This window comes from Cinclus cinclus, chromosome 2 (assembly GCF_963662255.1).
Source record: "Cinclus cinclus chromosome 2, bCinCin1.1, whole genome shotgun sequence".
NCBI classification, from domain to species: Eukaryota; Metazoa; Chordata; class Aves; order Passeriformes; family Cinclidae; genus Cinclus; species Cinclus cinclus.
Window position 1 is genome coordinate 15,822,344 of NC_085047.1, and position 14,872 is coordinate 15,837,215.

The 14,872-nt window shown below is 38.9% G+C and overlaps 1 protein-coding gene across 1 annotated transcript in view; it reads left to right on the forward strand.

Annotated features, from left to right (window-relative positions):
• Positions 1-535: 535 nt before the first annotated feature.
• The window catches only part of EMSY (EMSY transcriptional repressor, BRCA2 interacting), a 40,301-nt gene continuing 25,964 nt past the window's right edge, over positions 536-14,872 (forward strand). Inside the window, exons 1-6 of the mRNA XM_062515350.1 lie at positions 536-628; positions 4,027-4,126; positions 4,767-4,841; positions 7,040-7,215; positions 8,465-8,617; positions 12,682-12,941. Of these exons, the coding sequence (XP_062371334.1) occupies positions 559-628; positions 4,027-4,126; positions 4,767-4,841; positions 7,040-7,215; positions 8,465-8,617; positions 12,682-12,941 (834 nt within the window). The 5' untranslated portion in view covers positions 536-558. The remainder of the gene's footprint in view (positions 629-4,026; positions 4,127-4,766; positions 4,842-7,039; positions 7,216-8,464; positions 8,618-12,681; positions 12,942-14,872) is intronic.

Below are 14,872 nucleotides of genomic sequence, written 5' to 3' on the forward strand. Positions count from 1 at the left end.
ATTATCCTCGTCGCATCGGGGGGATGCGCCCTCTCTCACCGCCGGCCCCGGAATCTCGCTGCGTTGGGATCGAGGTGTTCCCGTGTTTGGCTTATTTTTGGGGGGAGGGGGCTGGTGTTGGTATGTGGAGAGCAAATTTTCACACGCGATGTTTTTGCCATCCTGTCACATAATATAAGCTGGCGCAAAACGTGTTCTCCGGGGGGAAGGGGAGCGTGCGGTTCGCTGGAAGAATTATTTTAATAGGTACTCCGCATAAAGAGAGGGAGGAGACTTGAACATCAATTCGGAGAGCATTTCAGCGTGAAAAAAAAAAGCTTGGGTGATGCATTTAAGCTGGAGAGTATAGGAAGTCCATGCCCTTGCGAAACTGCCGAATTCCTTCATGCCACTACGAAGACTGGGGCGGGGATGGAAACGAATGTGAGGTGGAGTTGTGAGCAGGCTGAGAGGAGTTTACATTAATCGGCTTCGGAAATCAATAAATAACGGGCTTGAGCGTTTATATTCTTTTTCCAGTGAGGCTGAGCTCTGTGGGAGCACAGAAACAAGGGAAGGATGCCTGTGGTGTGGCCAACTCTTCTGGACCTCAGTAGGGATGAGTGCAAGAGGATCCTTCGCAAACTGGGTACAGTAAGATACAATTTGTGGGTCTGTATTTTGCCCTTTTAAGATTCGCTTTCATGCTGCTTGCATGAAATATTTTAATATGTCTGCAGGCAATTTGCAAGTAATTTCCTGCATTTTCCATGTGTTGTTGGTTCAACAGCCCTGGCTTAAAGTTATGTTTGGCTAACACTCTCAGCCCTAGCAAAATGAGTATAGAAGAATTGTTTTGATTTGGTCAAATCTCTCTTGGATGTCCTAGCTGCTGTGTTGCAGAGCTCGGTTTTTCTGTCACTATTAACACGCAGCAAAATTTTATTTGAAAGGAAAACCTTCGGCGTTGGTTTTCTTCCTTTTTATTTTGTTGTGTTTTTCGGTGTTTTTTCCCCTCAGTTCTGTATTAGGCACCTTTTTGTACCCCAAAAAACCATAGTGGTGGAATCCTAGTTTAACTGGCACTGTAGGGATGAATTCAAGTATTGAAGTTACTATTGTGAAGATGTAAAACACGATTTTTAAAAGTGCTGTATGTGATTTGCAATTACACAGGTTGTCAGGAAAGTGGGAAAGCTATGTTCTCTCTCAACTGTCATGACCACAGGAGCCTTTTTCATTGTTTCTGATGTAGCTCAGTATTTGAGGCCCCTGCCCAAGAGATAGACACAGGGAGATATTACTGTGCTCTGTCTTTGTAGATCTAAGTGTATGAGGAGAGATGCTTCTGTGTTTTGAAAAGTAATAAAATCCTTTGCTCTTCCCTCACATATCTGCTTTTGGCTACTGCAGGGGAGAGAATCCTTCCTTAGACCTTTGATCTGATCCAGCATATTTGGTTTTGAGTTGTTATGGCTGAATTTGTATAATTAAGGGTTTGGGGTTTTGCCAGTTAAGTGATTCTAGATGGGGAAAAAAAAGCCTTAGAGTTTCTTCTGAGGACCATAATCTAGGAGATGTCAAGAAGAAAGTTGAGGCTACCTCTAACTAACTGTGACTGTCAAATGACAGCTTTTCTTTGACTGCTAAGAGCTGGTGTTCTGTATTTCTTAACTGTGACAAGGTTCTCATACATTATAGAGCCATCCACTTTATTTTTGAGAGTTGAGAATTTATTTTCCCTCCCTTCACCTTTTTTATTTCATTTCTTGGGAATATGGGATTTGCATACTGTTGAAACAGTGATGCCAGTGTTGCACACAACATTGCAACAAGCTGTGCTATCTGTTAAGGAGACAGCCCTAAGTCTTAAGCAAGGCTCAAGAATGACAAAAACTAGGAGAAAGTGCAGAGTGCCAAAAGCTTTTGACCAGATCTGTGCTACTAACTTTCATTAAGGTAGCTGCGCTGACTGGAAGCATGGAAAAAAAACTTCCACCCGAGCTGACAGGAGTGTGCTGGCAGAACGTTGCTAGTGCAGCTGAGCCAAACAGAACTGCAGCTACACCTCCTTCAGTGACATAACCTAGGCTGACAGGAAGGAAGAAAAAAATCAAAAAATGATAATTTTTGTTTTGCTGGCATGAGCTGTGTCCCCACAAGGGGGCCCTGCCAGCAGCTCTGTGAGTTGAGAGGAGGCACACCACGGGACTGGGAGATGAAGGAGCGCAGGCAGTGGGAGCAGTAGTTCTGTGACAGTCACATTCAGCAATAGCCATCTGCTTTAGAGGGTCCTGCTTTTCCAGCTCACAGCCTAACATCTAATTTGGCTGGTGGTACAGCGGTAGTGGGACTACTCTGTAAGGAGTGAGGCAGGGATGTAGGGGAGGCTGAAACACAGGCATGCAGGACCTGGTGTTGATCCTGGTTTATTACTGAACGAGGTGATGATGGTGGCACCTAGAACTAGCAATAATAATGTTTACTTACCAAACCCATTTTAGCTTTTTCATGTGTTTTGTGTTGGAAAGAGAGCGCTGGAGTTAGTAATGGCTGCATAAACACAAAGGGGAGGAAGTTACAGCTGTTCTGTAATCCTTACTAGCTTCCAAAAGACCAGACTGTGCATTTTTGCAGCTCTAGTGTAGAGGATCTTTATTTATAATGCAGAAGGAAAAAAGTATGCCCTTGGTAAATAATTATATGGTTGCATCTGAGAATTACTTTAAGTTGTTAACAGGAAAATAATTAGTATCGTAAATATTGTAACATGATTGTCTAAATAAATGTTGATATTAGTAATAATCATTGAAATAATTAGTGAATGTTTTATAACTGAAGCTGTAAATGCATTTGTAGGTCACTCAGCATCCCTACACAGGCTGCATAGTTAACCAAAATGACTCTGCTTTTTGTTTTATCTGCTTAATTGGGACAGGAGAGCAGAACTTCTTTTCAGCACAATTCCTTGATTTCATTTGTAAATTAGCTCTTTGGAATCCTAACGTGAAAGCTTTTCAGAATAGCATCTGTCTTTTCTTTTGCAGCAAACTTAGGCAATGTTAAGTTTTGGCCTGCACCTTTTATTCTTGGTTTTGGTTAACGGGGGTCTGTTGTGAGGTTGTTTGAGCTGGCTGCTAAAATGGAGGTGTCAAATGAAAGGCACCTGTGTAAGGATCAAAATAATTTCTGTTTCTGGTTTCCCTAAACTGTGTGAAGCTGAGAATAGCAAGTCATTCTTTCCCAAATTAGCAGGCTTCATTATTTGCATTAGGAGTATCTTTACCCTGTTTAGTAGGACGCAGTTCAAAAATATCAGTAGCCTTTTACAGTTCCATTTTTTTAAAATGCTGATGGCATGACATCACAGTTGCCTGGAATTACACAATTCTCGTAAATCAGAGTTGCATTTTTGTAAATTAGTGTTTGTGGTAGCTCTATGTTTAAGAATAGCTGGATTGTTTATTTTTTGTTTAGCAGGTTTAATTCAGTGCGTTGCATTTCTTTTGCATTCAAGCAGTTGTATAATATCAAGTAAAAAAACATAAAAGATTATGATGATCATATATAAGCAACTAGAGCTCATGTTCTCCATGCTAATTAAGAAAAAAAACATTAAAAAAACCCAAAAACCCCAGTTGCTCTTTTGATAGTGAATTTCTTTTCCAAGCCAAGCTCTTCCATAAAACTCTTAATAATGACTGGTGTTAAGAGAATTCTGAACTACTCTCCAAATAGTTTCTTCAAGCTTTTTGCCTGAGTTGTCAGGTCAGCAAGAGCTTCACACATTCATTTGGTTTTATAAACTAGATAATCCTCTGTGATGAGACAATTGTTTCATAGAAATGTTTTATGCTGCAGAGTAATTGACTGAGAGAGTTCCAAATCATCAATCTCTTTTGAAAAAGCACTAAATAATTGAAAGACTTGTTCTTCTTAATGATTTTGAAAATAAGTAGAATACTGTCAGTAATATGGAAAACAACTTTTTTCCCCCCCTTTTGCTGCAAGCATTAAATAGAAATGTTATTTGCTCTAATTCTTTAGAATTGGAGGCCTATGCAGGTGTCATCAGTGCCTTACGTGCACAGGGAGACCTTACAAAAGAGAAGAAGGATCTTCTTGGAGAACTCTCTAAAGTGCTTAGGTAACCCTGATATTTTTAAACTAAAACTATGACCTGTTTTGTTTTAAGGTGTTACATGCTTTTTCTTTCACCAGAATCAAAACTTAAATCTGAATTTGGTGAAGTAATGCTCCATGTTGCCGTGGTTTCATTCCTGTTCTCCTTGGAGTTTTTAATAAGGAAAACAGCCATCCTTCAGTGGTAGAAGCCTTACCGGTTTGTTGGTGCTTTATGGGATACTGAGTGTTGAAAGGGTTACAGCCAGGTCATGAAAGTACACTGGCTTGTGGTTTTGTCAAGTAGAACTCCAAGGTTGAGCACAAGGTACCTCAAGGAAGAATGCTGCATGTTGTGTGTGAATTTTTCTGCCGTATCCTTTAAATGCATTGCCCTCATTAGGAGGTTGGGTTCTAGCTGTTTTTCAAGGATACTCTGTGAACAGTAATTTTTTTTTCATTCTTCAGTAATATTTTTGAGCAATAATATGATTGATTCTCTTTGTGAAAGCAAGGATTAAGTGACAGTCTCTTAAATGTAAAGTCCTATTCCCTTTCTTCTCTTAGATAAATTATTAATAAATTCAATTTTAGCTGGAATTTTTAGATGAATGTTCATGTCTTCCTCTGATTAAAATATATTGCTGTATTTTTTTTTTAAATAGTATTTCAACAGAGCGACATCGTGCTGAAGTTCGGAGAGCAGTAAATGATGAACGACTAACAACGATTGCACACAAGTAAGTTCCACATAATTTTGTCGCCGATTTCCAAGAGTACCTTTTGGGAAATCCGTTATGCCTTAACAGAGTGGTAGAATATTGAAGACTGATGGTGGTTTAAAGAACCAGTAGTTAAAACACTGTGTGGATGAGGAAATTGCTGTATCAAATCTACAGGGACCTAGAAACAGTTATTTAGTACTTCTACATTTTGGATCCAAGGCCATCCCATTCACTGCACAAGTACAATGTAAGAAACAGTTTTTTTGGCATGGAGACCTTTCTGTAAGATAGACCAGAATAAACAGAGAATGGAGAAAATAGAGAAGCTTCTAATTAGGACGAACATGTTTGCTTTTGTTTGTTTTGCCTTTAGTTTTATTTTAATCGGTTTGGAAAGGCTATATTAAGAGGAAATAGTAAACTGCATAGGAAAGACAAAGAGAGGTAAAGAGGTGGCAGATTAGTGGAAAACTGTATCAACGCAGAAAGGAAAAAATGGTCAGAGTAGAAAAAGCTGCAGCAAGCTGATGACATCAGTGTCCACCACTGTCTGCGGTGCAGCTGCTGTGCTGGCATCAGCTGGGCTCATTCCTCCTTGTGTTTGCTTTCACAAGCTCCATGTGATTTTGAGAGGTAGAGGAACAATAGATCAAGTGGTTACGTATCTTTGATAATTACTTAATAGTCTTACTGTTAAGGACTGTCTTTAAACAGCTGCATTGTGTCTGTATTTTTTTTCTTTTTCTGTGTTACAACTGTTGACTTTTTAAAGTTTGACTGTTGTAGCTTAGGTGTTGTGAAGGGGAACAAAAGGAGATAATGTGAATAGCAGGACACTTGGAGTTAGCAATTGTTTGATCCAAGTCTGGTCAAAATCAGCATACTAGATTAGTGCTGTAGAACAACTTTGAAGTTTTAATTTTCAAGTTTAAAGACATAAAAGTATGCTCTTCACCAAACAAAATCCCACCAACTCCCTTATATCCCTTTAAAGAAGGTGGAGGGGAAATATTGGGAACATCGAGTTGTCAAATCAGTGTTTCAAGTCTTCCTTTTAAATGTATTTCTGGTCTTAGCATTTTGCAGAACATTAATAGTTTATCCTGAGGTGTTGCACTTCAATGAAATTTTACAATCCTGACAAGGTGCAGTTTTGAAGTGCTGCTTTTGTTTTTCCTGTGGTGATTCCTTATGAGTGATGGTTGGTAATAAAGTATTTGACTTACATAATTTTCTTCATTCATTAGGAAAGCCTACTTTTCTAGCTTTTTTACCCTTTCTTTTTTGTTTTTGATATGTATTTTTACCTCAGCTCTCTTTATATGATATGCATATGTATGAGGAATGCTGAAGCATAGCAAGATTTAGCAACAGAGCAAATATTCTGCATTTTACAAACTGCTTTGTAGTAGCTCTTGCTGCAACTTGCTTGAAATGTTTCATGTGAGAAGTTGTTTTTTAGAATATATTAATACATTAAATGGATTGATTTGCTTAAAAACATTACAGCACTGAAAAATAATCTGCCATTTTGCTTTTGCTGGTTTGACAAATGAGTCATGTAAAACAGTAAAAAATATTTCTCCATCTAGATAAGAACAGTGTTTTTATGAAACAGTCTTGTGTGGGTGTAAGTACTAGGGTTAAGAACAAATCAGAGCAGAAGACTGCTTTCTGTTTAGAAAGATGCTTGGGGTGCATTTAAATAATTTCGTGTTCTGTCACCTTGTTTGAGACTACTTTAATAAGCATAAGAAACTCTTCTGTTCAGGTAAAACAAAATTTGCCTTAAAAGCTGAGAGTTTTTCCCTGTAACATAATCAATTTCTCTAGTGTTTATGATTGTTTGGTTTCTTGGTATTCTTGTAATTCAGAAGTAGAGAGTATACCCAACTGTACCTGAAGAGTGGCTAACCTAATGTGGGGGGTTTGAGTCATGTGGGGGGCATTCACACACCTCTGGCCCTTGAACAGCTCTGTAAAACAAAACAATAAAAGAAGAGTCAACTCTTCAGTTTAAAATAAGAGGGTTTTTGTATCAGGTGACAAAAATGCAAGGGCTTTCATGAAATAAAGAAAGTTGAGTGTTAATGCTCTAGTATGTCTTAAACTGCCTTTTAGACTTGCACTGCTGGAAAAAAAAAGTACTTAAATAAGATACTGAGTATTTGGAAACTCGTCAGAGTACTTACAGAACATGCATTTCTGTTTAGTATGTCTGGACCAAACAGCTCTTCTGAGTGGTCCATCGAAGGTCGTCGGCTGGTGCCGCTGATGCCACGACTCGTTCCACAAACAGCTTTTACTGTTACCGCGAACGCTGTCGCCAATGCAGCCGTTCAGCACAACGCGTCTCTTCCAGTTCCTGCAGAGACTGGAAACAAAGAAGGTGAGAGAAAGATGGGATTCTGCTGCAATCTGTGGGAATGTAAAAAAAAAGAAAAAAAAAGGTCACAGGATGAGTTGGTGTCTTAGATTTTAAATATTAAATGTTAAAGAAGTTTTTTTGAGGCCATGTTGGGTGGGGCTTGGAGCAACCCAATCAAGTGGAAGGTGTCTTTGCTGATGGCAGGGGGTTGGAACTGCATGGGCTTTAAAGTTACTTCCAACCCAAATCATTCTATGAACCTATGAAAAAACATCCAAGTCTTTCTTATCGAATCTTATTCACAGAAATATAAAACACCCTTTTTTTTAAAGATACCTTAGTGGTTTCTGCGGCATTAATTTGTCTGCTTTGTGTTATTGATACTCTAGCAACTGAAATACGAAAACAACCCAGTTTGTCAGGAAATGACATTCACTGATTTACCTTCTTCAGCTCTGTAAGCTTTTAAAACTTGGACTGATGGCTAGATTTTGTAAACCTCTGTAATTGATGAAAGCTGTTTCAGAATGTTTTATTTTAAGAATGCAGGTAGGTTTTGGTGAAAGTCAAGAAAATATTGCTTTGGGCTTCTTCCTTCAGATTAAATGTACTATGGTAACAAGTAAAAAGGTTGCTTTCTGCTTTCCCTATCCTTTTTAAATAATGGTCACATACATTCCAACTAGCTTGGCTTGAATTCGGCTTCTTACAACTGGAGAATGTGTAACACGTCTTGAAACCAGCTGTTTTACCCTGGTTTTGTGACAAATACTGTGTCCTTGTGACATTACTTAAAAGTAGTGACTTAAAAAAGCTGATTAGCACAATCGGTTCTTCACTACTGAAAGATTTTTTTTTTCAACTGATGTACTGTTGAGGCAATAACACTTTTCTATCAGTTACTAGTCTAGATGTGATCACTGACAGAAAAGCAAAAAGATTGATGTATTGAATTAATGCTGAAATTAAAAATAACAAATTGTAAAGTAAAACAAAGATTAATACAAAAAAAAAATCTCACATTGGCAGCACAGATTTTTGGGGATGGGAGGACGGGAGTTTAGATTTTTGTGTTGTCTCTGAAGACCATCAATTCCATGGCCATGCTTAGCTCAAGCTGGGAAGTATTCCACAGTAACCGAAATGCAAAGGCAAATACACAGATAATGACCCAGTAAGTCTTTGGCTTCCATTTCAGTTGTAAAAATAGTGATAGAATAATGGGAATCTGCACTTCAGTTATATGGAAGGTGTCTTTTCTCCTCTTCAGTGGTGGTTTGCTATTCCTACACAAGTACCACTTCAACCCCAACATCTACCCCTGTTCCAAGTGGCAGTGTAGCAACAGTGAAGTCCCCCAGACCTGCCAGTCCAGCCTCCAATGTAGTCGTCTTGCCAAGTGGAAGTACTGTTTACGTCAAAAGTAAGTGATACTAGCAACTGATTAACAAAAGGGAAAGAAAGGGAGAACATGGCTGAAGCCTAGACCAAGTTAAACTCTCCTTTGTGCCTTCATTTAGTCTAGAGAATTAATTTATTGCTTCCCTTTTTCAGATAAACAGTGTTCAGGGTAAATCCACTCACTGCAAAATGCTGCAAGGAGCACTAAAGCTACAAGGACAGCAAGTAAAACATAGTTCGGAAATTAAATATAGAAATTTCTGTGTATCAGTGAATTTCTGATCCATCTGGTTGAGAACTAATGCATAGCCACTTACTTGAATTAGAAAAGGTCCCTCTTCTCCACTTACACAGTTGACGTAGAATGTTTTTGATTTTGGATGCAGTTTGGCAAGGGTTTGTGCTTACATACTATGTCTGGCCATTTTGTGATTTACCTAGAAGTCAGTGAGGCTTGTGTTCCTCAGCAGCTGCAAAAACTTCATACAAATTGCTACCAGAGACCCATCTTCATGTGTTTAAATCTGGAAATCCAGGACATAGACTCTAGAAACAGCCTTTTTGTCTTGAGAGTTTGTATGTGTCCCCATCTTTGTTTGGCTAATAAGTCAGCTAGTTCTAAGAGCAGATTATGTTCTCGTATATATGCTCTCATCATGAGTAGTTTTATTTTACTATTAAAATGTTTCCTTCAGTTTTTATTTGATTCTATCAAAACAAGTAAAGATTAGTAGTGAAGTAGATAAATGCTTGCTCTGTATACCTTTAATTAAAAATTATTTATTATTTAAATATTAAAAATTATCTTTATGCTATATGTATACATCTTTATTAGGTTCTGGCTAATCAGAAATGCCACATAGTACAAAAATATAATGTTAATTGCAAAAAAGCATTGTTAATGGCTCTGTCAACCCATGAAACCTGTTACATTAAGGTTTTTCATTCTTCTGATATATGCACTAATCACTTGGCTTTAGTTTGTAGATTTAGGGGAATAATGTTCTTAACATCTTGAAATTTTAATGGAGACTTCACTGACACTCTACATGGTAATGAGTACCAAATAAGTCTAGACACATGATGCAGGGATGGTAATTTTTATTGTCTGTCCCTAGATTTAATTTTTTCCCTGCTTCATGTGCTTCATTTTGTTGCTACTGTTTTTACTGACTTTTTTTAAAGGAATTGTGTGTCTTTCAGAATATGTTACATCAGTCATATTGGTTTTAACAAACCTGCTTAGAAGCAGATTTGGGAGATCTGAATTACAGTCAGGACTTCGCCACTGGTCTGTGGTGTAACCTCTTCCAAGTCACAGTCTGATTGAGCCATTAACCTTTCCATGCCTCTGCTTCCTTACTTATCAAGTGTGAGTTACAGTCAAAGCTGTATGTAATTAAATGGCTGTGGAAAACTTTGTACAGCAATTTCTACCATTAAATGATAGGAATAAAATTCTTGCAAAACCTCAGCAGTGAAAACAGGAGGTGAATTGAGCCGTACTTAACATAAAATAATGCTCTGCTAGTTTAATGTTATTTTCTTATGTCTTGATTGATTGGTTGATGGTTTTTTCTGTGGATGAGGACCACAAAGTTTTCTCTATTTTTTTGGTGCCCCACCAAAATAGCAACTGTGTCCTCATGTGCTAGTTGCATGTGGATTTTGGATTTAAATGGATTCTGAGATTTTTTAATTATTGGACACGTTCAAAATGATTAGTGCACTCATAGTCAAAGGTTTCTCTAGTGCACTCACAGTAATATTTAGAAGCCTGTCCATAACAAACCTTAAAGTTATGTAGTCAAACCTCTGCTTTGTAGAGGGAGGTCACCATGAGGCTTTTTCAGGGGCATAAAGTAAATTATGGATTAGAGCTTTGCAATCTGGTGTTGTAGATTCACACTTCAACTTGTACTGCTACAACCAACTAAAGCTCTGTTTTTTGAAGTTTGCTTCTCTTCCCTAGTTCAGTTTCCTGTCTCTGTAGATACAGCTGTCAGCCTTTGGACACGTACCTGCAAATAAGCTGCTATTCCTGCTGAGAGAGAACACCATTTTTTAGAAATTGCCTGTTGTGGTGCTGGGCAGTTTCTTGTCCATATTAGTTCTTGCATCTTCACTCTCTGAATGCCAGAATATTTAGTAATTTTAATTAGCGATTGGCCATAATTAGATCCTGGCTGTAATTAGAGATTGACTACCAACCAAGTTTGCTTTGATTACCAGCAAGACTGCTTTTTACTGTGATGGTGTTCTTTGTCTTTAAGATCCAGGCATATGGAACAAGATTATCAGTAATCTTTTGCATAGGCAGGGTTGTATCTGTTCAGCTTCTCTCTGGTTGTTTTTATTTTTAAATGGTTTGACACAGGTTAACATGATACGCATAAACAACAGGATTGCCAATTTATCAAGGTTGGAAGAGACCTGCAAGATCATCTAGTCCAACCATTAACCCATCACCATCATGATCATCCCTAAACTACATCCCCAAGTGTCTCATTGAGATACCTGCTGAACACTTCCAGGCTGTTGTCTCCCCAGGCAACTTACTCCAATGCCTGTCTACTCTTCTAGTGAAGTTTTTTGTCTAATATCTAAGCTGGTCCTCCCTGGCACAATTTGACGCTATTTCCTCTTGTCCTGGCACTCATTACCTGGGAGAAGATTCCAACTCTTAACTGGCTATACCCCCCTGTCAGGGAGTTGTTGAAAGCAAGAATGTGCCCCCATAACCTCCTTTTTTCCAGTCTGAGTCCCCCCAGCTTCTTGAGCTGCTCCTGATGCTCCAGACCCTTCTCCAACTCTGTTCCCAGCTCTGGATGTGCTGCAGCACCTCAGTGTCTCTCTTGCCAGGAGGTGCCCAGAAATGACCTCAGGACTGGAGATATTCCAGCAGTGCCCAGCACAGGGAATGGTCACTGCTCTGGTCCTGCTGCCACACCAGTGTTGGTACAGGCCAGGTGCCATTGTTCTTGCCCATCTAGGCACACCTGGCTCATATCCAGCCAGCTATTGGCCAGCATCTCCAAGTCCCTTCCTGCTGGGCCACCCTTAAGCCATTCTGCCCCCAGCCTCTAGCTCTGCATGGTGTGATAATGATCCAAGGGCAGGATCTGGCACTTGGCCTCATTGAACCTCAGCCCATGGATCCAGCTTGTTCACATCCTTCTGCGGAGCCTTCCTGCCTTCAGTGCTACAGAGTAGCTCTAAGAGGTTTGCAAGGTTATTAACCTGTGTCTTTCTGTAATTTATTAATCTGTTGCCTATTTTGGCAAGTTTCATTTGGATTTAAGATCCATTAATCATGCTGTTATCCTTTGTTGAGCTGAATATTGCAGCAGATTTTTTTTCTATGTGTCTAGTATGTGATTGTAAGGAAGAAAAAACTCTTTCTGAGTCTGGACTTTGTTAGTTTTTCATGATTGTATGTTAGGTGCCATTTAATATCTGTTGCACAAAATGCACCAAAGAAGGCAAAAACTGATGAAGTGAAGCTCAAACTTCACAATTAAACTATATAATAAAAAAAAATTATCTCAAGATGCTGTGTTGAGGTGAAAGGCAGAAAGGTACTGTAAGGATAAACATGACATGGAAGTAGGTGCAAAGGCTGAAGTCTAAGGAAACTATAACTTTGATAGTCCAGCTGCTGTAAACAAAACCACCACCAAAAAAACCCAAAGTAGTGTAAAGTTTTAAAGTAAAATGTGTGTGGCATGATCCCAGTCCCCTTGTGTGTGTTGTCTCACTAGTCAAACTCCTGTAGACAGAATGAAAACCCTGTACTGGCTCTTATGTTCTTTTAATGTCTCAAACTGAAATGAAGTAACCCAGTAAGTGAGTACCTTGAAGTTTGGGGTGACTTGTCTTTTTTTCATGGCACTGTGAGTGGGGCCCATATCAAAGACTAAGAGCATCTGAGGTGTGATACAGCTTGGTTATGACCATAAGATGTAATTTATTTCTTTTTATCTTACTTGAAAGAGGGTGTAATACTCAAAAAGGATGTAGTGCTCAGAAGAGATCTGAGATCTGCAGACAGGGGAAACATGATTTAGAAAAATACTTCTTTTCCAGGTGTCAGCTGCTCAGATGATGATGAAAAGCCCCGCAAAAGACGGCGAACAAATTCTTCTAGTTCTTCCCCTGTTCTCCTGAAAGAAGTCCCGAAGGCAGTGACTCCCATCACTAAAACTATCACAGTGCCTGTAAGTGGGAGCCCCAAAATGAGTAATATAATGCAGAGCATTGCCAACTCCTTACCACCACACATGTCGCCTGTGAAAATAACCTTCACTAAGCCCTCAACACAGACAACAAACACCACAACACAGAAGGTATGTGGGGGAAGCTGCCAAATGTTACTTTATTCTGGTTTTATCAATGAATAAGATGCGATGTTTGACTCTTCCTTTCTGTGATCTGACTAGCTGTTTTTTAAGGATTGCAATTGGGATAAGGTAATCCCCTCTTTAAAACAAACAAAGGGAAAACCAAACTCTTGTATGAATTTAGTTCACCTGTGTGTGAAAGGACCTGGATTGACAGCTGTGGAGACTGAAGCCCTCTTTTTATCCACAGAACAGGTACAGCACAGGCAGCGGGAGTGCAAGCTTCCCCCAGACTGCCCCACCAATGTGCCTCAACCCTGACCTGAAGGGACCACTTCTAGGGATGAGAGGGGATTCAGTCTCCATGCTCATTCAATTCTTGGCCTGTCTGGTGAGACTGCCAACAAGGTTACCAGTTAGTACCATTTGTGGTGTTGGGTTTTGTGATATGGACACTAGTCCACTGAGAACTGGATCACATAGGCCACTGAACAACCTTCAGATGGTAACAGCTGTTGGTCAAAGGTAATATTTCTTATTTCTATTTTCCTTATTTATAATTATTCTTTGCAGTAATAGAATTCCAGGAGAGGTGGCATGGGCTTTCCCTTGCCAAGCCTTTTGTTTAGAGACCAGTTTGTTGGGGTCTATAACGCTTATTCTTGGAGCTGGTCTAAGTCTGGGGGGTTTTATTTTCCTTTCAGTACTAGTGTGCCATTTCTCATTCTACATTAACAGTGTTACAGTGGTCAAAATCAGTTGCATTCTTTCAGCTGAGTGTGTGTAGCTTTCACCACAATGCAGTGTGCAGAAGAAGTTTTCCTTGTTTCAGTTTTGTACTGGACTTAAGTGCCTAATCTATGGCATGACTGTAGTACCATTCTTTAGAAGACATTTCAGTTGTGTCTATTTTTTTTCCTTAGATTTAAAATAAAGATTAATGGTTCAGATGAATATACCAAGCTCATTCTTGGTACAGTTATTAATTACAGGAGACTTCAGGAGAGGTAGGGTCTCTGTGGAATTAATTTTGCCTTGATACCAGCAGACTTATGGTAGGCTAGCCAGAAACAAGCATTTTTTTCCAACTGTGAGAGTTTGACTGTTGAGCTCGAACCTTTGCATGGTATTTGTCATACTAGTTGTTTTTAATAGCTTTATGATTCTTCCTGGATTAGCAGAGTGCCTGTGTCTGAAATTTTGGAAACTTTAAAACGAAGTAAGATTAACCGAAGTAATGTGAAATAAACATCTTGCTTTCTGACCTCATTCTAGGGAAGACGCTTTCAATCAATTCACTGTTCATTAACAGTGTCCTTAATCAAATTTCATCTCTGAATACATGAGTGTATAAGAGAAATCAATAAGTGAGCACGAACCATCAAATTAAATTAGGTGTAGCAAGTCCACAACTACTACAGGGCTTAACCTATCCATCCTGTTGCCCATTAGGGTTATAATTTGTGCAGGACGAATTTTTTGCCTTAAACATCTGTAGGGTTGTATTAAGTATGGGTGTTATATGTCATGGAAGTTAAAGATGGAGTGTACCAAGTCTCCAGAAGATAGGATCTTTCCTGCAGTTTTACCTCTCCACTTGTTCTGACATGGAAATTTTAGTGTTTGCTTTGCATTCTGTTATTTGACTGTCTTACTAATCTGCAATAACAGGAAAATCAGTGCTTGTTTTGTTAGGAAGCCAGAGTAGCATTTGTATCTGAACTTGTCACAGTGCTCTCTTTTGTTGGATTCAGATATGCCAGAATATCTAACTAGTTGATTTTTGTTGGGAGAAATCCCCTTTAGTAGTTTTGAATTAAAAGTCAGTCTTGTTCATTCATATCCAACAGCACATTTCCAATTTGAGTATAGTAGTTAGATATAAATGAAGTTGTTAGATATGAATGAAATTCTGTATTTCTGCGTGCCAACTCTTT